The sequence below is a fragment of the Hippocampus bargibanti genome, linkage group LG14 (genome assembly GCF_051943395.1).
Source record: "Hippocampus bargibanti isolate YZ-2025 linkage group LG14, ASM5194339v1, whole genome shotgun sequence".
NCBI classification, from domain to species: Eukaryota; Metazoa; Chordata; class Actinopteri; order Syngnathiformes; family Syngnathidae; genus Hippocampus; species Hippocampus bargibanti.
Genome location: NC_142747.1, coordinates 4,363,794 through 4,387,478, shown reverse-complemented (window position 1 = coordinate 4,387,478; position 23,685 = coordinate 4,363,794). Strand labels below are relative to the sequence as shown.

Sequence of the window (23,685 nt, the reverse complement as noted above, 5' to 3'; positions counted from 1 at the left end):
GAAAGTTTATTTCTTTAATTACAAAATTTTGTGTGGTTTTAAAGCTTTTTAGTAGAAAATTATGTTTTATGGGGACCTGGGAACGGATTATTCTCATTTTAATGGTTTCTTATGGGAAATAAATGTTTTGAAGGTGAACTTTTCACCTTACACACACTTTCTGGGAACCATTTAAGTTCGTAAACTGAGGTATCACTGTAAAGTGTCGCCCAAATGGACAGTGATACTTTCGTCGGTTGAAGATTACAAAAGTAAGGAATTCCTTTTAACTTTGAAAAGCCCACAACAATGTGTTGCTTTAGGTAGGGCTGAAAACAACCAGAAGGTGAAATTCGTTCCCAATCAAGTGATTTTCTCCCTCTGTAACAAAACAAATGAGCAGATGCGGGTTATTCCTTTCTCATGTTTCGCTAGCAGTGCGAGATGGGCCCTCGGCGGTCGTTCCCCAGACGGGGTTGCCTGACGTCATCGCAGAAGCAATTTCGGTTCATCAACTTTCTGTCAGGTATGATTCTTTTCCGCCGCTTCGAGCACAAAACGGCAGCATCGCCGACGCGGAGCTTGGGTCCACTGAGGCAGATTGCGCAACCCGCACAAGTACAAGGCCAAGCCGGCTGCTCGTCCGCTGAATCCATCTTCCCCAATTTTCATTACTCTCAAGATGCCGCCCGACTCAACAGGCGGCGCAACCCAGTCAGATTTAATCATATTCTTTACCTTGGCGGGGCCCTCGAAACAGACACATATACTCTCTCTCTCACACACACACACACACACACACACACACACACACACACACACACTCGGGTATGCACTGTGGCTGGACTATTACGGATGGCGGGAGCCATCGTACGGCTTTGGCAAACAAATCAAATGAGGTTTATTAACGCTGTTTGATGAATAAATGGCCTCACTGAAAACAGTATGATACACAGGGAGGGAATGAGATGAAATGCTGTCTCAAACAAACTCTTGTGACCTTTCAACATTGTTTCGGGATATTATATCATGGCTGAATAATCTTTATTTTTTTCCAACTCATAATACCTACCTATGTACTGACCTACCTACCTACCGACTGACCTACCTACCTGCTAACCTACTTATCGACCTTTCTGCCTCCCTACCTCCCTATCTACATACCTACCAACCTACCTACCTACTTACCTACCTACCAACCTACCTACAGATCTACCTACCTATGTACCTACTTACCAAACTACCGACCTACCTATCGACCTACCTGCTTACCTACCAACCTACCAACCTACCGACAGACCTACCTACCTACCTTTCGACCTACCTACCTACCTATGTACCTACCGACTTACCTCCCTTCCTACCTACTTACCTACCAACCTACCTACAGATCTACCTACCCACCTACCTATTTTTTTTGTCAACTTCAACAACAGTGAGTTGAGGGCCCGTTGTGGCCTAAAACATTGTTGGGGGAAGAGGGGGAATATTTCAAATATTTCCACATTACTCCAGCCATGCTGTAATGAACTTAATCTGCCCTCCGAGCCATCTGTCATCTATTAACTGGTGTCATTGATGCTTCCTGATAGATGTAGACTTCACCTGGACCTTGAGTTTGATTTATAACCCCCTTGAGCCTTGACCCTGGTAGCCCCACCCTGTAAAGAGCCGTGTGAAAAGGGCTTATCTCGACTGACTTGTAGCAAGTAGCAGAGTACCGTGCCCAGAGGTGGAGCTACTAGTAACCATCACCCTAACATATCGAGTACGTGATTGCACAGCTCTGTTTGGGTTGCATCAGTGTGCCAGTCAAGCACCGAGGAGGCCTGGCAGCGCTAATTAGTTCATGTTCACCTAATGATGTTTGAATTTCTGAATATTGCATCACCAGTGTTCTTTTTGAGCAGACAGGCCAGACCCTGGCAGACACGTGAGGCATGGCTTGGTGGTCCAGCGCATCAGAAAAGGAGTCGAGATGCATTTGCTTGAAATCGAGAGTGGATTTCGCTGCGCTTATTTCATTGCCGAATTGGGGCAGGAAAAGCATTTCCTCAGTAAACGATGCGGTTAATATTAAATGATGTTGCTGCAAACATCTTCAGTTGCTGCTTCTGGTGCCTTCAAGCCCATAAACCTTATTTATCACGTACATAAACGTCCTGAGTCAGAAAAGTTTAAATCAGTAAAACAACATACCAGGAAGTGGACCACAGGACGTGCTAACATTTATACCATTACCATTTGGTTGGCCCAGTTTTTTCTACATCCAAAAAAGAAAGGACAATCCCCTGAGATGTGTATTTCTGGGACATCCCCATAAGGCAGGTGTCGGGAATCTATGGCTCGCAAGCCATATATGGCTCTTTTGATGATTGCATCTGGCTCGCCGATAAAACTAAATCTATATTCTCGCTTTTTCGCTGTTCATTTCCTGTTTGGGCGGCAGTTGGCGGAAAGCGCAATTTTGATTGGATGATACTGACCTATAGCCATTGATGTTGAAACAGGTAAACGCCCCCCTTTAAATAAGCCCCACAAGTAAAAAAAAATCAGAGTATCGAACACTTCAGGTTGAATGGATGGAAGGATTCGCCTCTGTGGAGAGAAAAAGTTCTGCTGTGATTCTAATTTGCAATGAAACAATACCATGAATGAAACAGTTGAATATCAGTGGCACTTTGACAAGTCACATGCTAAGGTTAGCATCAATACACTTATGTGAGAGACAGCAGAAAGCAAGCGTGCAAGCGAATGAGCAGTGTGCATGCTAGCTAGCAGTATCTTTGCCTATGTACCTGGCAAGTTGATTTTCATTCGTTTGGCTGGATTTTTTTTAACAATCATGAGAAATGGAAAACTATTTATATTAATGGTGATTGTTGTCACAAAGTTATTTTAAATAATATATTCTGACAGTTTGTTGAAATCATGTGTGTGCGTGTGTGTGTGCGTGTGTCTGTGTGCGTGTGTGTGTGTGTGTGTGTGTGTGTGTGTGTGTGTGTGTGTGTGTGTGTGTGTGTGTGTGTGTGTGTGTGTGTGTGTGTGGCTCACACTGAAAAACATTTCTAAATATTTTACTTTTATGGCTCTCTTAGTCAAAAAGGTTCGCAACCCGTGCCATAAGGGAATAAACATTTTTAAAAAGCACAAGTCATGTCGAGTGAGTTGTTGTCTGTCGTCTAGTACAGTGGTCCCCAACCTTTTTTGCGCCACGGACCGGTTTAATGTCAGACAATATTTTCACGGACCGGCTGATAAATACAACAAAATAAGGCGTTTGTTTTTTTTACTCATTTTGGATCAGGAATGAGTACATTAGAGGGACAACTCATATTAGAGGCTTTGGAGAGAAAGTCAGAGAGGCCAGACTGAGATGGTTTGGACATGTCTAGAGGAGAGAGAGTGACTATATCGGGAGAAGGATGCTGAGCCTTGAACTGCCAGGCAGGAGACCGAGAGGAAGACCGAAGAGGAGGTTTATGGATGTTGTCAAAGAGAACATGAAGGTAGCTGGTGTGAAAGAAGAGGATGTACAAAACCGGGTTAGATGGAGGACATTGATTCACTGTGGCGACCCCTGAAGGGAAAAGCCGAAAGGGAAAGAAGTTTTTTTTACTCATTTTGCTAGCTTACGGTGGGCTAATTTTAGCGGTATGTATCACGTGACCTTGACAAGCGTTTAGACATCCGTCAAGAGTAAGTCATAGACGGATGTAATCTGGTCACTTTTCATTTTCATTTTATGTAAATTATTCTTTTGGCGCGGCCCGGTACCAAATGACCCACGGACTGGTACCGGTCCGCGGCCAGGGAGTTTGGGACCTCTGGTCTAGTAGACAGGCACTACGCCATCAATGCAGATGTGTCTGCTCCTGCTGTACATGACGGTCACTCCGACTTTTACTACCATTAAGAGCAGGTGAGAGTGCATGAGCATCGAGCAGGGGGGGGGGGGGTAAATGCCTGCAAGGACAATAAGTACATTTTCACTTGTGAAGGCAGAACTTCCTATATTACACTTGATACACTGGGTTAAATTGTAAGCACATCAATGCATATCTGATCCACACAGCATTGAAAATTTTACCAAGCCAGTGAATCGGTGACACTTTTTAGAAGCTAACGAATGGAGACCCAACAAAATCCAATGCAGTTCAGCCTACCATGTGGATTTTCTGACATGTGAAGGTGTTTCCAAACATTCTGGAAACTCAAAACAACTCAACTGTATTTATAGACCACTTTAAAACACTTCATAAAGGTCAGTTCCATTATTTTGTTGAGTCTAATCAAACTATGTGAAGATAACGATCCTTTTCTCCTTCAATACCAAAAACACAAAAGTATCCCATGAATGTGTTTTTCGTGAGTGACAGTAGAAAGTGCAAATGATGTGAGTGCCCATCAGAGAGAGTCTGCAAACAATCACTTGGCCAAGACCACACGAACGTTGACTGAAGAGTGCAAATCCGTGTGGGGATGTGGGGTTTGGGGGGGGGGGGGGGGCTATATATGAAACCATTAAGATGAAGAGGGAGGTGGCGACTTGACAGGATGTGTCCACAGAGGAGGGAGAAAGGGAGATGGGAGTCTGACTGCCTGACATGTCATTGAGTTGGGGAGAAGAGCGATTTCTTCCTTACTCATGAACAGACACGATACAAACGTGTCATTTGTTTACTCCATTTGCTTTGACATTTTTCGGCTGTCCATTGATGGGCTACTTTGCACTGTGGAAAAAGGTAAGGCCTGTTTCTATTCAATAGAGAGAAAGGGGAGGGGGGCATGCACACAAAAACTCAGTGCTATGATGTAATTCCATATTTTTTTACATCAGAGTTGACAGAATCCTCCAAAGAGAGCAAAGACACCAAAGGTAGCTCATTAAAATGACAACAAAAGAACAAAAACAGAGGGATGGATACAAAAAAAATTAAAAAATTGGATTTGTAAATTGTGAACTGTACAAAATCCCACCGATATTCACACAGAGGATGACATGCAATCAGTTTCAACAAAGACTAGGCTCAGATACTTTCTGATTTGGTTCTTTGCTCAAATTAACCATTTCAAACTAAATGGTGTCCCGTTGCCTACTACTCGGCGATGATGTGACACACGCTGGAAATCTGTGGTTGATGCAAAAAAATATTAACTGTACAAAATATATTTTGAAAAATCCAGATCCAATGTTGGGATGTTTTTTTGTAGACTCGCTGCAGCATAATCAAGTTGCTGCTGGAAGAGCCTTCTTGTACAAAAAAACAGTTGAAAACAACTTCTACAGAGTGAAACCAAAGCAAATACCGTCAGGGGCGAGCCGTGTAAACAATGTCCCAGCAATACTACAAGAAGACGGACAGCTCTTCGTTCAGTGACCGCATCCCCCTGCACATTGTGCGCGCCGAGTCAGAGCTCTCGGCCCTTGAGCGGGCCTACCTGGGGGCAGTGGAGAAAGGCGACTACGCCACGGTGAAGGAGGCCCTGGACGAGGCTGAGATCTACTTCCGCATCAATATCGACTGCGTGGACTCGCTGGGGCGGACGGCGCTTCTCATCGCCATCGAGAACGAGAACCTGGAGATAGTGGAGCTGCTGCTCGGCTATAACGTGCATGTGGGTGACGCCCTGCTGCACGCCATCCGCAAGGAGGTGGTTGGCGCCGTGGAGCTCCTGCTCAACCAAAAAAAGCCCAGTGGGGAGAACCAGGTATGATCATCCAGAAGAACCTATCTTTAACACGACTGTTCCTCCCGCCTTCTGTCTTAACTACTATTGCGGTGCCATCTTGACCCAATTTCCGACTTTTGCAACTGACAAACTGACACCGAGTATTTTCACCCACGGACAGACAGATAGATTGACTACCGACCAACCAAGACCATACCATAGGCAACAGACCTACAACAGACCAACCAAGGGACCAACCAACAGACTGACAAACCGATGGATCAATATGAGAGAGCTAGTGAGACAGAATTCGAATAATTTGTAATCAAAGTTACGCAAGAAGGCAAAACACCCGCTCTTTCCACACTGTCGTTCTCCACAAGCGACATTCTTTCTGGTAATTGAATTACTTGTCTCTTCTGTAAAGCTCCCGCCCATTATGCTGGACAAACAGTGTTCGGACTTCACTCCGGACATTACTCCGATAATCCTGGCAGCCCACACCAACAACTATGAGATCATCAAACTTCTGGTGCAGCGAGGCGTCTCCATACCTCAGCCTCATGCTGTGCTGTGCGACTGCCTGGAGTGCATGTCCAGTTTGAACATTGACGGCCTGCGCCACTCGCACTCCCGCCTCAACATCTACAAGGCGCTGGCCAGTCCGTCGCTCATCGCCCTGTCCAGCGAGGACCCGTTCCTCACCGCCTTCCAGCTCAGCTGGGAGCTGAAAGAGCTCAGCCAGGTGGAGAACGAGTTCAAGTCAGAATATGAGGAACTCTCGCATACGTGCAAAAGGTTTGCCAAAGACCTCTTGGATCAAACCCGGAGCTCCAAAGAGCTGGAAATCATCCTCAACTATCGCGACGACGTCAACCCATTGTTGGATGACAACGGCAACGATCTGGCCCGGGTGAAGTTGGCGATTAAATACTGCCAGAAAGAGGTACACCGCCTTTTCAATTTATGGTGGTCCTGAGAGGTGGTCGCTTTTTTCAGTAAGCGCACTTCATGAATGCCAATCAACTGCACAGTCTCCAGCGGGTCTGTCATGCTTCCACCACATAGAACATGCAGCTCTACTGTACTTAATTTAAGGGGAATGATGATCAAGTGTGTTGTGATCACCTCCACAATGACCCAAACGTTGATTTGTAACTATGCTTGTTTACAGAAATTCAATAAATAAATAAATAAATAAATCAACATTCCACACAAATATAATGCATTGCCTTTGGACTGCTAGGCAAAAAAGAACACCCTTGAAATAAAAAATACATGTAGCCCGGAGTTTCCTGCGATTAGTTTGCTGTCTGAACAAAATGTTCCCAACCATATTTAATGACAACACTTTTTTTATGAATTCATTGACATACATTTTTGGGGGGGTATTTCTGAAGACAGATTATGAACGAAAATAATTCGCTGTGTGTTATTTATTGCTTCTCCAAAATAATAATAAAAAAACAGAGACATGTCATTAAAAATACAATATCGAAATGGTAAACATAGTCGTCCTGACAAGAATCGCGTCAAGATGAGACACAAATGGCTCTAAATGGTTGGAGGCGTCCCCACGGACCTTTGGGCAGGCCGTAATTGCAAGGCGGCTTCTTAATGTAATGCATTACCGTTGGTATCCTCAGTCACATGCCGATTGGATTAGACGGTGATCATGATAACATGATGCCCATTTCCTTGAAATATTTCAATCATGAGCACCATATTTTGCTCATCAAAGATTGTGTGAGTGATTATGGTGTCATAAAAAGTTGTGCACAAATTTGTACCACTTCCGCAGGCTATATATGTTAATTGTAAGCTAGATTGTACTCAAGAATACAAAAAGAAAATAAAATATCTGCCGCAATTGAGCAAAATGTAGCTATCTTGGACATATTTCCCTCTTGACATAACGGCGACCATCAGGAGCATGCCAGGCAAAAAATGTTCTGAGTATGTTCTGCACCTTCCTCACATCATCACCCATGTTATTGCGCCGACACTGCCGCGAACAACGCAAGCTTTTTACAGGTTGCTGTTGTGGCTTTTTGGATTGGATGCTTCCAAGGTGGTTACAGAAAAGCGGCGGAACAATACAAGCACTTAGCCGCTGTCCACAAAATCTCTTCCGGCTACCATTTTGTCTCAGCAAATGTCATCTAAGGTAGACAAACGACTACTTCTCTCGATGCCATACATCGCGGCCTGCCTGCCCGTAGCCATGAAACACAATTTGACTCATCCACGGGAAAGATGGGAAGTTTTGCCGGGATTCTGCATGGAAAGATGACCTCATCAACCTGCCCCTTATGGAAGGAAGACATTTGGCTGTAACAAGGTTAAGATGAAATGAACTTCCATCATCCGAAAAAAAACATCTTGCAAATGTTCTGATCACATCTTGGAGAGCAGACGATAAGAACCCCATTTGACAACTTGTCATCATTTGTGGAATGTTTTTGAGTGTGTAGGGATAGTAAATCAGTTTCAGCATTCTCGCCAAGAAAGTAATTTGCCACTTTCAACTAATCCGGCAGCAGTTTTCTGACAGGTTGCTTATTATCTCTTTCTCTGTTCACACAGTTTGTCGCTCAGCCCAACTGTCAGCAACTGCTGGCCTCCCGGTGGTATGATGAGATCCCAGGCTGGAGAAGGCGTCACTGGGCGGTGAAACTCATCACGTGTATCTTCATTGGGCTGCTCTTCCCCGTCTTGTCCATCCTTTACTTGGTGTCTCCGAAAAGCCATTATGGCTTATTCATCCGCAAGCCCTTCATCAAGTTTATCTGTCACGCCGCTTCTTACCTGACATTCCTGTTCCTGCTCTTCTTGGCATCGCAGCACATTGAAGCCCCACAGCGTGACTTTCAGGGCCCGGCCCCGACCATTGTGGAATGGATGATCCTCCCCTGGGTAATCGGTAGGGAATATCAGTTTCCCTTTAATTGGCCCTCCAGCTGTTGCTACCCTCATGATCCCGCCATTTGCTTGTGTCTTCAAGGTTTCATCTGGACAGAGATCAAGCAGATGTGGGATAGCGGGTTCCAAGATTACATGGATGACTGGTGGAACATCATGGACTTTATCATGAATGCATTGTATCTAGCAACAATTTCCCTCAAGATTGTTGCCTACGCAAAGGTACTGTACAGACAAGTACATACGTTACTGCATGGTCTTGTGTCAATGATTGGACAGCAGTTTCTTGAACTGCCACAGCACAATACTTGGAAGTAGAAAAACTTTATAAAAGTTGAAATGTTGTCAACAGTGTTGTGGTGAAAATCAAGAAGGGGGGTCTCAAATCTGTTGACCTGGTCTTCGGTCGGGCCCCGGGAAAGAGCTCTGAGGCACATCTAAAATTAGTGGGCAGGGGAGGGATGAGAAGGACTTGAGTTGAACGAAACGAGGAAGGGAACAATACAGGGGAGATAGGCTGCATATTGACAATCCATTGCATATTTATTTTGCAGTACAGCGGAAAGAAACCCCGATGCAACTGGGAAATGTGGCACCCAACACTGATCGCCGAGGCGTTGTTTGCCATCGCCAACATCTTCAGTTCCCTGCGCCTCATCTGCCTTTTCACCGCCAATTCCCACCTGGGCCCCCTTCAGATCTCGCTGGGCCGCATGCTGCTCGACATCCTTAAGTTCCTCTTTATCTACTGCCTGGTGCTGCTGGCCTTTGCCAACGGTCTCAACCAGCTCTACTATTACTATGGAACCGACGTGGGTAGCAAATGCAAGGGCATCCGCTGCATGCAGCAAAACAACGCCTTCTCGACGTACGTTCCGCGCAAACTATTGCCGACGACAAATGGCTTTGTTTAGCGGCGCAAAGAACCTCATATATGGTGCCCTTGTTTTTTAGGTTATTTGAAACGCTACAGTCGTTATTCTGGTCTGTGTTTGGCCTCATTTCCCTCTACGTGACACGAGTGAAGCCAGACCACGAATTTACAGAGTTTGTAGGAACCACCATGTTTGGCACCTACAATATCATCTCCCTGGTTGTGCTGTTGAATATGCTCATTGCCATGATGAACAACTCGTACCAACATATTGCTGTGAGTGGCCTCATCTCGTTTAACCGCTCTCGTTTGTCTCGTGTTCTTTTACAAACGCCCAGTGTTTTCTTTTAAGGATCACGCCGACATTGAGTGGAAATTTGCCAGAACTAAATTATGGATGAGCTACTTTGAAGAGGGAGGAACTCTGCCATCTCCGTTCAACATCATACCGACTCCCAAGTCATTTTATTACTTGACAGGATGGATACAAGCCCGTGTGTTACGGAGGCCAAGCTTAAAACGACTTGAAACATTTGAAAGTTTGGGGGTAAGTCATTTCATGAGATCATTTTTGGATCAGTTTGGACTGAGGGGATGGCAGTAACGGACACCGATGGACAAGAAAAATAAACAGTACCGTCAAATACTTTCAGCATAATTATTTTGAATATCAGTTGACCATTGTGAAACCATGTGCAACATCCTGGAACACATTTCTGAAATTGTGGTGTTGTATAAGCCTCATTCTTATGTAAAGTGGAATCAGGCCATCGCGAACCAACACAAGCACAACAGTAAATATTTCTGCTTGTTATGAGCAAAAATGTCAGATACTCGTGACCTTCAGATGTGCCCCCATTCAAGTAAAGTCACAAATAAAAGGTCTCATGAGCAATTAACCGCTCACTGATTGGGACAAACAGTCATACACACAGATGAAAACATCCACAATGATCACAGAGGAGAGCACCACCTAAAACCCGCCAACCAAGGCTCCAGCATCCTGGAGGGTCTTTTGATTTAATTGCACTTCTCTTCTATGGTGTTTTACATTATACAATACAGAGCTATTTATTTCATGTATTTTTCCAAAATATGGGGGCAGATGTGATCCATATATTCCACAAATATAAATTGAGAAGTACCACCGTATCTACTGTCAATATGCAAAAGCATGTGATTGACAGAACATTTACGTCTGTCATAACAGAGGCGTGCGGCAGACAATGTCAGACTCAACCACGAATATCAGGTAAGGCGCATATGCAGGATCAAAAATGATTGACAAGTAGCTATCTTACCGTGTCATCGGCAACATTTGTGTGCATTTTTCAGGAGGTTTTGAGAAACCTTGTCAAGCGCTACGTCGCTGCAATGATCAGAGATGCCAAGACGGAGGAAGGCTTGACTGAGGAAAACTTCAAGGTAGCAAAAACCGAAGACCTGTCCGCCGGGGCCATTTGCTCCCGTTCCATGTTTTATTGACGTCATCGACAGGAACTCAAGCAGGACATCTCCAGCTTCCGCTACGAGGTGCTGGGAATGATGAAGGGCAGATCCCAAGGACGTGGCAGCAGCAAAGTAGTGAGCTCCCCGTTCGCCTACCCGGGAAACTCCTTCAAGTATTCCCCGAAATTTTTCACAGAGGAGAGGCTGGACGTGTTTGAGCTGAATACCCAAAACACCAGCAATATTCCGAGCGATGGCAAAAGCCACCTTGGTGACGCCCCCAAGCAGGGCCCGCCCGGGCAGCTCACTCAGCACCGCATGGGAATCAATTCAAGTGTTCGGAAAGCGGCGGAGGACGAAACCGTCAGCCCAAAAGTCAGAGGGTGATTGTGCAAGTCGTACAAGAGGAGGAGGAGAAGGACGCTCATGCAAAGTGCAAATCGCTGGATATGAATGACCACAGCGCCGTACACGTTCATACAAAATAATATATTTGCTTAGTAATTTTTCTTCCCCGGTGCTTTCTGATAATTTATTAAAAGAAGGCACTTTCCGGACCATGTGTTTGTGTCTTCCACGAGAATGTGTCATAATCAGATTATATTGCCGATAGCCCCATGAAAAGAACTGTAAAGTGCTTTTTTTCTAAACATTTGTCTATGTATGTATGTATGTATGTATGTATGTATGTATGTATGTATGTATGTATGTATGTATGTATGTATGTATGTATGTATGTATGTATGTGCGTGTGTGCGTGGGTGTCTGTCTGTGTGTGTGTGTGTGTGTGTGTGTGTGTGTGTGTGTGTGTGTGTGTGTGTGTGTGTGTGTGTGTGTGTGTGTGTGTATGAATATACAGTATGTATTTATTTATTTATCTTTGCTTGTTTTTGATTAGATTCAGAAACCATAAAAATACATTGGTATATAATTAAAGGCTCGTGTTATGGGTACAGTAAATGACTCATATTTTTCAGAAAAGAAGTGGTTTCAGGAAACCTCAACACATTAAATTTGTACGAATGGAATCAGAATCAGAATCATCTTTATTGCCAAGTATGTAGAACACACAAGGAATTTGTTTCCGGTCGAACACACTGGAACTGGTGCGCATGGATCGGTCGCGCCTGCCTGAGGGGAGTAGCTGGAAAAGGTGGTGGGCAGGGTGCGGAGGGTCCAGTAGGATTTTCCGCGCCCTAGTTTGGATTCTTGCAGTGTGCAAGTCCTCGAGAGTGGGTAGGGCGGTGCCAATGATTTTTTCCGCCGTCCTAACTGTCCGTTGAAGTCGGATTTTGTCGATTTTTGTGGCGGCCCCGAACCAAACGGTGATGGAAGAACACAGGATGGATTCGATGACAGCCGTGTAGAAATGTTGCAGCACCTCCTGTGGCAGGCCATGCTTCTTTAGCAGCTTCAGGAAGTACATTCTCTGTTGGGCCTTTTTTAGGATAGAGTTGGTGTTGACCTCCCACTTCATGTCCTGGGAGACTGTGATTCCCAGGAACTTGAAGGTCTCAACGGTTGACACCAGGCAGTTGGATAGTGTGAGTGGTAGCTGTGGTGATGGATGTTTCCTGAAGTCCACGATCATCTGTACTGTCTTGAGCGTGTTCAGCTGCAGGTTGTGACGGCTGCACCAGAGCTCCAGCTGCTCCACTTGTTGTCGGTACGCAGACTCGTCGCCGTCTTTGATGAGACCAATGACCGTGGTGTCGTCTGCGAACTTTATGAATTTGACAGCTGGGTGCGTTGAGGTGCAGTCGTTCATGTAGAGAGAGAAGAGCAATGGAGAGAGGACACATCCCTGCGGGGCTCCAGTGCTCGTGGTTCGTGTTGAGGATGATATTTTCCCCAGTCTGACCTGTTGTGTCTGTCCTGTCAGGAAGCTGAGGACCCACTGGCAGATCGTAGGGGACACTCCAAGCTGGAGAAGTTTGGGGATGAGGAGTTCTGGAATGATGGTATTGAACACAGAGCTGTAGTCCACAAACAGGATCCTTGCGTAGGTTCCTGTGTTGTCGAGGTGCTCGAGGATGTGGTGCAGTCCGATGTTGACTGCCGCCTCCACAGACCTGTTTGCCCGGTAGGCAAACTGAAGAGGATCTAGCAGAGGTCCGGTGATGTTCTTTAGGTGGTTCAGCACGAGGCGTTCAAAGGACTTCATGACCACAGACGTCAGAGCAACAGGTCTGTAGTTGTTCAATCCCGAGGGTGCTGGTTTCTTTGGAACTGGGACGATAGTAGACTGTTTGAACCAGGATGGGACTTCACACTGCTCCAGGGATCTGTTGAAGATTCGTGTGAAGACTGGAGCCAGCTGGTCAGCGCAGACTTTCAGGCAGGAGGGGGACACTCTGTCAGGTCCCGCAGCTTTCTTGATCTTCTGCTGCTTGAAGAGCCGTCTCACGTCAAGTTCGTGGATCTGTAGGGCAGAGGGCGGAGATATGGTAGTAATGGTGGGCATATGAGGGAAATGGGGGGTTCCCTTTTCAAATCTGCAAAAGAATGTATTAAGGTCATCCGCCAGACCATTGTTGTACACTGCTTGGGGTGATGGTAAACGATAATTTGTTATTGCTTTCAGGCCATTCCACACCGATGCAGAGTCGTTAGCGGAGAACTGTTTGTTAAGCCTCTGTTTGTTAAGCCTCTCCGCATAACTTTTCTTTGCGATGTTAATTTCCTTCGTCAGCCTGTTTCGGGCGAGTTTGAAACTGCTCGATCACCGCTTTTAAATGCGGACTCTTTCTCTTTCCTAAGCTGCCTGAGTTTGGGAGTGAACCATGGCTTGTTGTTGTTGAATGAGCGGAAGGACTTTGTTGGTACACACATGTCCTCAAAGAAACTGATGTATAATGTTACAGTGCCTGTGTATTCATCCAATGTGCCCGTTGAAGACGCTCCAATCAGTGCAGTCTAAGCATTCTTGTAGCGCTAACTTTGCTTCATCAGACCGGTATGCGCCTTTGAGTGCTGTGTAACAGTGATCTATAATGTTTCCTTCTCTGGTGAGACAGTCAATATGCTGCTTATATTTGGGAAGTTCACGGTTTAGACGCGTTTGATTAAAATCGCCCAAAATGATCAGGGGTGACTCTGGATATTTTAGTTCGAGTTGGTTTACATGGTCCGCTAGCGTTTGTATACAGGCGTTAGCATTACCTTGTGGCGCAATGTACACGGCGACGAGAATAAAGGAAGCGAACTCACGTGGCGAGTAGAATGGCTTGCAGTTGAGAGACAGCGATTCCAAGCCAGGGCTGCAGTGTGCGTCGAGCATCGTGACATCGGTGCACCATTCTTCGTTGATGTAGAAGCATATTCCACCACCTTTGGATTTCCCCGATTGCTCCGAGTCGCGTTCGGCTCTGAGGAGACGGAAGCCGGGTAGGTGTATATATGGTGCGGTACGCCATGCAGCTATATCATTGTGACACATTTTTGTAACATCTTACCACCCCTTTTTCTAATGTCTGCACAATTAAATAAAATTGTAAATCCTGGAGAGTTTGCAGATCCCGCTGCCCAAATAATGCTGAATTTGCTAATTTCCTTATGTGGGTGTTCACCAACCTAACGCCATCGTTAAAATCGATTCGATCAGCAAATTGCAACACAAAACACAGAATTGATCTTTGGATACAGGAAAAAACTTTGACATGCAGTCAAAATTCCAATAAGTTTTTTTCTTCCATTATTGGGCCAGTTGATCTGCTTTTCTTTCCCAGCACAACGTTGGCGCTCATCCAGTTTACAAGGACACAAAATCGTACGTGTAAACAGTTTATTTCTTATATAAAGTCTCCTTGAAAGTTCTGAAAGGTGCTTCGAAATAAAGTGGAGCATTATTATGATTATGAATATGATTATGATTATTAGAGGACCTCCTTAACTCATTTGCTGCCATTCCCAAATGTATTCGGTAATTGAAAAGTGTGACGTGGGGTGCCATTCCTAAATTTGTTCGGGTTTTGGTTTTTCTTGCAGGGGGTGCCGATAAAGTGCTGGTCAGACCTCTAGCAATGTTTTTCCCTTCCATGAGGGGGCAGAATTTGCCATTTGTCCATGTTCACGCTTTGTTAAAGCTTCAGCTGCTGTTAAAGTGCTGTATAAATCAATGCTTTGTGTTGTGTTTTGTACAACTGCCCCCGTTTCAAGCTCGGATGACTCCAGAACCATATAACTTGGGAATTAACTCTTTGTTTCTGATGAAAGAAGATAGTCTGAGTTTTTAACGCTACATTGAATGTTTATATAGTCCTAAAACCCAATGTTCTGTGCACCCTGCAATTAGAGTAACACATTTTTTCACATGGTCTGGCAGTGAATGAGTTAATAATATGGTATGTCTATCAAACATAACCGAGAGCTTAAAACCTCGATGTCACATGACACCACCCATAAAAATGATCCATGTGCTCGATTAATCAAGAGCTTATCTCAATTTACTCTCAAGTGTACTCAGAGATGCATCTGGGTCACACCCTTGCGCCATTTACGCATATTGACAGCCACTGGAGCACTTTGTCACTCCACTGCGGCAGCACCGACGCAAGTCTGTGACAATTAGCGGATATTGCTACTTGATCTGCACCACATATAAAATATGTCTGTTAAAATAGCTAAAGAAACAGATTTAGTTAAACAGCAATTGAAAACGGTTCGTTTTCCTTCAGATGTTTTAACTTTCATCGTCTGGCATCTTGCCTTACTGATATCTAGCCATAATCATCCTGTATTTGTTTCGGTGCATTTTAAAGTCCTGGTAGAGGATATCTCAGGCTTTTCCGTGATCGCCAGAAACTGCAGAAAGAGATACTGTAATCAAATATTCATTACATCAAACATGGCGGATTTTTTTCAATATAGAGCGTCAGAACAGGAGTAAAACAAACAAAAAAAGGCAGCAAACAAACATATTCTCATTTTTTAAGAAACAATCGAATAAGTCTGGCGACAAATAGTTGCAGCAAACTGCGGTTCATGATTTGATTTTAATGGGAATGATGTCAGAGCTGTTGCAGCACATTGGAAATCTTCAAAGCTAATAAATTTGTTTAAGTAGACACTAGTGAGAAATATTATGCTGTCTGTTCTCTTTGTCTCCTCTGTAATACCGTAAAATATCAAAATAGTACAGGATTGACTGTGTAGTAACTAAATGTCACATCTCGTCGCCGTCCTGGGCGCCCCCCCGCCCCTCCCGTCACCTCCCTCCTTCTCTCACCTAGGGTTCCACATCTGATTGTCATTTACTCATTGTGCCTTCTGACTATATCTGCCGATCGCTTCTCTCAGTCATTGTCGGTGTTGAGAAAGTTACATTGTATCCTCATTTTATGTAATGCTGTAATACTGAACTGATCTGGCAACCTAGCCACGACGCGACATCACATGACTTGAGAGCGATAAAAGCCAGTTTGTGTGTTTGACTTCTCGTACGACGGTGAACGCAGCGGTTGCTGTCTGTGCTTCGGCAAATAAATATCCTACTTGTATGATCTAAACAAGAGGACCTTCTCGACTCTTTATTCTCCCAAATGCATCGCGAAAGCGCTGAAGATCTCAACAGGTTATGGGCCCAGGAGACGTTTGGGAGATAAAGTGAAGCCAGAAGTGTATCCAGACTTGAAAGAGCGGTGAGCAAACGAGGCTATCGCTAACCGGCTAAACAGCGGTCAAGATGGATCAAGGAAGGGCAAGCAGGCACCTTCGACTGGCATTCGACGGAGATGAAGATAAGTACGAGATATGGGAAACAAAAATGCTCGGACATTTTCATTTATTGGGACTAAAGAAGACCGTGCTAAGCGAGCCGGCGACGAGTTCCGATATGGCTACGGATGCAGAGAAAAATGCCGATGCGTATGCCGAATTGATAAATATGCTTGATGACAAGAGCCTCTCACTAATAATGAGAGATGCACCTGATGATGGAAGAAAATCTTTGAAGATATTGAGAGAATATTATGCCGGGAAAGGAAAACCGCGGATAATAAATCTGTACACCACGCTCACGTCGCTTCAAAAGAGGAACGATGAAAGTGTTACAGACTATATCATCAAAGCCGAAACCGCCATCACAGCACTCCGAAATGCAGGTGAAACTTTGGGAGATGGACTACTTGTTGCCATGGTATTAAAAGGACTACCAGCAAGTTTCAAGCCATTTACAATCCATGTAGCGCATTCAAGTGATGAAATCAAGTTTGCAGATTTCAAGACGAAGCTACGGAGTTTTGAAGCCACTGAGAAATTGAACACTGAGTCAGGGGACAGTGTGATGAAGACACAGGGTCGGAGTGGACGACAAACCACCAAAACCAACACCCGTGACCAGCACAGTGGTGACACAAGCATAGTGTGTTTCAAGTGTGGGATCGAAGGCCACAAAGCAAGAGAATGTCGACAGAAAAGCAAGACACATAAAGACGCAACGTGCAGGCATAAGGACAAGGACAGACGAGATGACGCCAGTAAAGCGTCAGAAGACGGCGACACCGACATCGTGCTCAAGATGAAGGACGGCGAGGCCAGATCCAGGGAGCAGTTGGGTCACGACATCAGAGAGCGAGGATTGATGGTGGACACAGGAGCCACTTCGCATATCATCACTGATGTGAACATGTTCAAGAATTTCGACAGCACGTTCAAACCGGAAAGACACCGCGTGGAGCTGGCGTACGGCACACAATGCAGCGGAGTCGCACATAAAAGGGGAGATGCTGAGGTCTCTTTGATTGACATCAAAGGACAAAGACATAAAGCAACGCTGAGAGACGCTTTATACATTCCTTCATACCCCCAAGACATTTTGTCTGTAAAGAAGGCAACCACCAACGGGGCAACAGTGATATTTAAAGAAGGTAAAAATTCACTGATTACGAAAGGTGGGACAAAATATGATATACATGTGTATGGAAAGTTGTACTATTTGCATATTGAGAAAGAGACACAGATAAATGAAACAGATGAAAACACATATTATGGCATGAGATTACAGCCTAAGACTAGTGAGGTCTTTCAGGAGCCTAATAAAAGAGCCCAAGAGTCATGTGTACAAGACAGGGATGCACGCGAAAGTGCAGTCACAGAGCCAAATGAACATAACCTCACACGACAAAGTGACACAAATGATGAACCTGAAAATAGAAGGTATCCTACTAGGGAAAGAAAGAAACCTAGTCACTTTGATGATTTTGTGATTGAGTACAGCGATAACGATGGGGCACACACCACAGTAGACTACTGTTACCGAGCCGTGTGTGGTGTTCCGCAAACATATGCAGAGGCAATGAGATCAAATAATTCTCAAGAATGGGCAAAAGCCATGGATGAGGAAATTCAGTCATTAAATGACAACACATTTACTGCAACAACCCTACCAGCGGGCAAGAAAACAGTGGGGGGTAAATGGGTATATGCTATCAAACGTGACGTAGATGTCAAAGACAAATATAAAGCACGATTTGCAGCAAAGGGCAAGAGCCAGGTGGAAAACATAGACTATGGAGAGACATTTTCACCAACAGTCAATCAAACAGGTATTATAAGAGTGGTGCTTCAAAAAGCAGCTCTGGAAAATGGAGAAAAGAATGATGGTCTAGTTTACAAACTAGAAAAATCAGTTTACGGTTTCAAGCAATCTGGCCGAAACGGGAACAAGGTCTTACATGATTATTTAACCGATAATGAGTATAAGCAAAACCCAGGTGATTATTGTATGTATGCCAAAGAGTCAAGAAGTGACAAGGTAATCAAAATCATATGGGACGGTGATTTCATTATTGATGACTACCAATACGCAAAAACAATTGTATTTAAATGTGAAATGTGTAAGACAGAGTTCACATGTGTAAGACAGAGTTCACATTGTTCTGTTTATCTTGGTTTACATTACAGCAAACTGAGAATAAGTGGGGGTGTTGAGAAAGTTACATTGTATCCTCATTTTATGTAATGCTGTAATACTTTGCTGCTGTGAAATGTAAATTTCTCCACTGTGAGACTAATAAAGGCATATCCAATCCAATCCAATACTGAACTGATCTGGCAACCTAGCCACGACGCGACATCACATGACTTGAGAGCGATAAAAGCCAGTTTGTGTGTTTGACTTCTCGTACGACGGTGAACGCAGCGGTTGCTGTCTGTGCTTCGGCAAATAAATATCCTACTTGTATGATCTAAACAAGAGGACCTTCTCGACTCTTTATTCTCCCAAATGCATCGCGAAAGCGCTGAAGATCTCAACAGTCGGAGTATTTTCGGAAGTCACCCCCACTACTACCTTGCTGTCAGGTTCTCTATTTGTTCCATTGCCTTGACGCACATTCCCCAATTTATGATTTTGTTGTTTTGCATGCGTGTCTCAGTAAAATACTTTACCCTGATCTCTGTCTCGCCGTTGCATTTCGGATCCAAGCTTTCCCTCCTTCCCTCGCCACTCGAGCCCGGCGTCCTTGCCTCGAGTATCGTAACACTAAAGAACATTTAACATGTTTGTTTATTTAATGTCTGAATAAATTATTTGACTTGAATTAAAATTGTTTGTTTTGATATATTAGAAATAATTATTTTACTCAAATAGTGGTTTTTCATTTGCAATTTAGAAATCTCATGCTCCAATGAATGTATTTTAGTTTATTTCAATCCGTTTTGGATACTTCTTCAATCGAGTTGAACCGGGCCCCATCAATTTTAGAATTTGTCCCGTTTTTTCAGACACAAGGGGGGTCCCCTTTTTAATTCCCAGATGCATCCCTGGTACTTATTAATAGCGAATGTGGGCCGACAAAGCTGTTGTATGAAAGGCAACGGGTAAAGTAGCAGCTTCTGCCATCTAGTGGATAAAAATTACATTGCTATGACTGTCACTTAAGGACAACCGACGTCTCCAGACAAATTGTGTCCTTAATTTGTAAAATGGCTTCAAATCACTTCTATTGGGCGTATTTTAATAAGATTCCACCGCATATAGCTATATTTTACGTTTTAAGACTCGCGCTGAACATTCAGGAAGTCTTGTTTTTGAGTTGGTAACGAGTCCGTACGTGACGTCAGAAAAGGACCACCTCCTCTGTTGTGTCCGGAGGAATGAGAGAGGAGAGTTGCTTTGTCAACGTGTTTATTGTGCCACCATCTTAGTCTACCTGCGGTCGTGACGTCACCGCTGCTTTTCGACCTGTCGCAACATTCTGTAGCAGTGTGACATATGCTACATTTACCCCCCCTCCCCGAGGGAACCTAAAACACTCTGTAACAAGGGAAACCGGGTAGACTGCCGGTTTCCCTGCTAAGCCGTGTGGGTTATTCTGCCACGCGATAGGCTAAGCACTAGCTAGGGTCTGAACATTCAAAATATGTGATAATTGTCCAAATTACCAAAGGGCAAAGGCGAACGCGAGCTGGCCGAGGCTCTGGCCCCACGGGCACGGCTGGTTCACCACGCTCTTCGAGGCGTCACATCGGTGTTCTCTGATGTGTGACAGGACGTCAGTAGTCTTTGCCTGAGAAGTCGTTCGAGGGGGTCGGTGCCGCCACTCTCCTTAGGCGGCTGGCATGCCAACGCGACCCGTCAGCCAGACAGAAGGTGGTCGGTCCGAGTTGGGCGGTAATCTGGACTGGTGCTGTCCAGAATGAGTCCAAATTGTAAGAGCAGCTCGGCCGGCGAATGCGGACCCAGTCCGACACAGTCAGTGTGGGTTGCTTCGTCCGGCGCTTCTCGTTGGGCCCTCTGCTGGCTGAGGAAGAGTAGGGCAGGCCGTCTGCTTGGTTGGAGCTTTCTCCACCCCCGTTGGCCTGGGGGTGAATTGTGGCACCCGCATTGTCAGAGATAGAAAAGCCGAGTGCACAAAACAAGTCCAAGCCCAAGAGGTTGGCGTCATGACGGGATATTTGGAAGGTGAAGGGGGGGAAAGTCCTCGAGCCATAGCGCACTGTGAAGGTGGCAGTGCCCACCATACCAATCTTAGTTTGGCCATAGCCAAACAAGTCCTCATCGTTGGCCTCGATCTGGAGATGAGGAAATAGCCGTCGAACTGTGGACACGTTCAACAGTGACCTGGAGGCTGCAGTGTCGAGCAGGAGTGGTAAGCTCACTCCATCCAGTTCCACTGTGCACCACTTGAATGGCTTGGCGTGCGAGCCCACGCAGTGGATGGTGGTTCGCCTCGGCTGGTTTGGTGAGCGGCGTGGCGGGTATGTTGACGTGGGAGCAGAGCGGCACATCCTGGCGAAGTGGTTCCTCCTTCCGCAGTGCTGGCATCTCTGTCCAATGGCTTTGCAAGTTGGCGCGCGTGTGGGGTGCCAGGCAGACCCACAGTTGGCACAAGGTCTGCGTGTGTTGGCCCGTTGATGTCTGACGACATTTATCTCGGTACGGTCGTAGGTGAAGGTGGGAGCAGAGCGGCACATCCTTGCGAAATGATTCATCTTCCCGCAGCGTTGTCATCGTTGTCCGGTGGCTCTGCAAGTGGGCGCTCGTGTGGGATGCGAGGCTGACCCACAGTTGGCACAAGGCGTGCGTGCATCGGCCCCTTGACGTCTGGCCACATTTATCTCGGCACCGTCGTATGTAGCGGAGGAGTCGTAGGTGAAGGTGGCGTCTGGGAGTGGAGGGGTTGGAGCAACAATCTGTGCCAACGCGGGAGAGTGTGAAGGTGTGGGTGGGTTCACGAACCGAGCCGTTAATTGTGCTGCATTCTCCAATTGAAACTCCATTTCCACAGCCTTCGATAGTGGGAGGTCGTCAGGGGACAATAACAGTTTCTCCCGTAGTTTGGGATTAATCGTGTGCTCGGCGAGTTGATCCCTAATCATTTCCTCCTCCAAGCGGCCGTATTTACAGAGGCCCGCTAAACACCGCAAGTCGGCAACGTAGTGGTGTACCGACTCGCCTGTTCGTTGCCGTCGTTGATGGAAGGCAATCCGCCAGACAATCACGCCCTGAGGTGGGGCGAAATGTCGGGCCAATAAAGTGACACAATCCCCGTATGTCTGCGCGGGTCCAAGAGAGCGAAAAATGCGCTGCCCCTCACTACCTAAACTGTGTATTAGCATAGCCGTTCGGCGTGCTTCGCTTGCCTCGTTTAGTCCGGTCGCCGTCAGATATGTCGTGAACGAGTCATACCAGCGGGACCACAGGACTGGTGGCTCACCGGGAAGCGCGAGAAACGAGGGGAGGGGAGCTGTGGAGAAGTCCATCTTCGTCGTCAATTTTGTGTCCGGAGGAATGAGAGAGGAGAGTTGCTTTGTCAACGTGTTTATTGTGCCACCATCTTAGTCTACCTGCGGTCGTGACGTCACCGCTGCTTTTCGACCTGTCGCAACATTCTGTAGCAGTGTGACATATGCTACATCCTCACCGTAAAAAAGACGCATTGTAGCGTCTTTCCATCACGTCAATGTATTTTGCTGTACTGTTTTTTTTAAACCATGTCTTACACCCAAAAGCCGCCAGCAGAGGAAGGCAATGGAAAGAGCTGGTCGCCATTTTTCTGCCTCTTCTTGGGTGAGACATTCCCACCCGCCCGTTTGCCTCAAAATGGCCCAAATAAATTCTTTAATCGATTGCAAACATGTATGCTTTGCTCATCAGGACTATTTGAATCATATTCATAACTGGATGTGTAACAAGAAAGCATATTCTCCGAATCTGAAGCCATTGTTTTGATTCACAAGCAGTGCAAGACGTCTTGGGGTGACATCACGTAAGGGGGGCGGGACTTTCTGAAAATGCCCAATTCGCAGCTCAATTTTTTGCAGATTTTGGACACTTTAAGTCATTTTTATTGGTGTTTTGAATTTGACTAAAAATATCATACTGCATGTTTTGGGTATTTTAGATGCTACAAAACGTTTTTCTGGTGTCAGTTAAAAAACAAAAAAGTGACGTCGGTTGTCCTTTAACCTCACTAGCGTAAAAATCGGTGCATGGGTAAAACTGATTAATTTCCTGCTGCACATCTGCTGATCTTTTATATTTTGTGAATGTGTCAAGACTCAGCGCTGGCCTAATGACCTGGCAGACTGAATGCAGGATTATTTCATTCATTTGATCAAGATGATTTTTTCTGTAAATGGGGGATGGTGATGTGGGGGAACATAATCACTCAGTACTCAACAATTCGTGGAAAATTGTGCATCTTCTGACAGCCACGCAAAAGCCACACACACCGAGTGCATTTTCAAAGACTGATGCAAGAAATACAAACGAACCAAACTCCAAAGGCATGATCAAAATGTTTTTTTTTTTTACTTTTCTGACACTGTGCTTTCACGTGAGCTCACAGGCAAAGATGTATCGGAACCAAGTCGTGATGTGACAGAGGCAGACAATGCGCAACTTAAAAAAATATTATCGATGCGGAAGCGTTACCGGTACGTTGCATCCAATTATCGCCGTTGTTGTTGCTGCACGCTTGAGTGCAGCAACGCTTGAGTCCTTTTATGTGGGAGCTTCAAACGTGGTCAGACGTGATCAAGTTCATGTCATCCAGTTGTTTCGATTAAGATGAAATGTCAGAAGCAGGTAAGGAGTGAGATAAAGACCGTGTCACTTTAATGCAGTGGTGGGCAAACTTTTTGACTCGCGGGCCGCATTGGGTTCTAAAATTTGACAGAGGGGCCGGGCCAGGAGCATTTGGAGGGAGTGTTTGGGCCGGAAATACTAAACCTAAAGCATTAAAGGACAACCGACGCCTCCGGACAAGTTATGTCCATAATTTATAAAATCACTTCAAATGACTTTGACTGAGCGTATTTTACAAAGATTCCACAGCATATAG

At 45.3% G+C, this 23,685-nt stretch overlaps 1 protein-coding gene across 1 annotated transcript; it reads left to right on the top strand.

The window, feature by feature from the left end:
• The first annotated feature begins 4,703 nt into the window (after window positions 1–4,703).
• On the top strand, window positions 4,704–11,615 carry LOC148888046 (short transient receptor potential channel 4-like). The gene is given in 11 exon segments (XM_089013447.1): window positions 4,704–5,691; window positions 6,080–6,598; window positions 8,239–8,575; window positions 8,657–8,796; window positions 9,129–9,442; window positions 9,529–9,724; window positions 9,801–9,995; window positions 10,659–10,700; window positions 10,784–10,873; window positions 10,946–11,224; window positions 11,227–11,615. Coding segments are annotated over 11 exon segments (2,649 nt in total). The 5' UTR covers window positions 4,704–5,313; the 3' UTR covers window positions 11,386–11,615.
• Window positions 11,616–23,685: the final 12,070 nt, after the last annotated feature.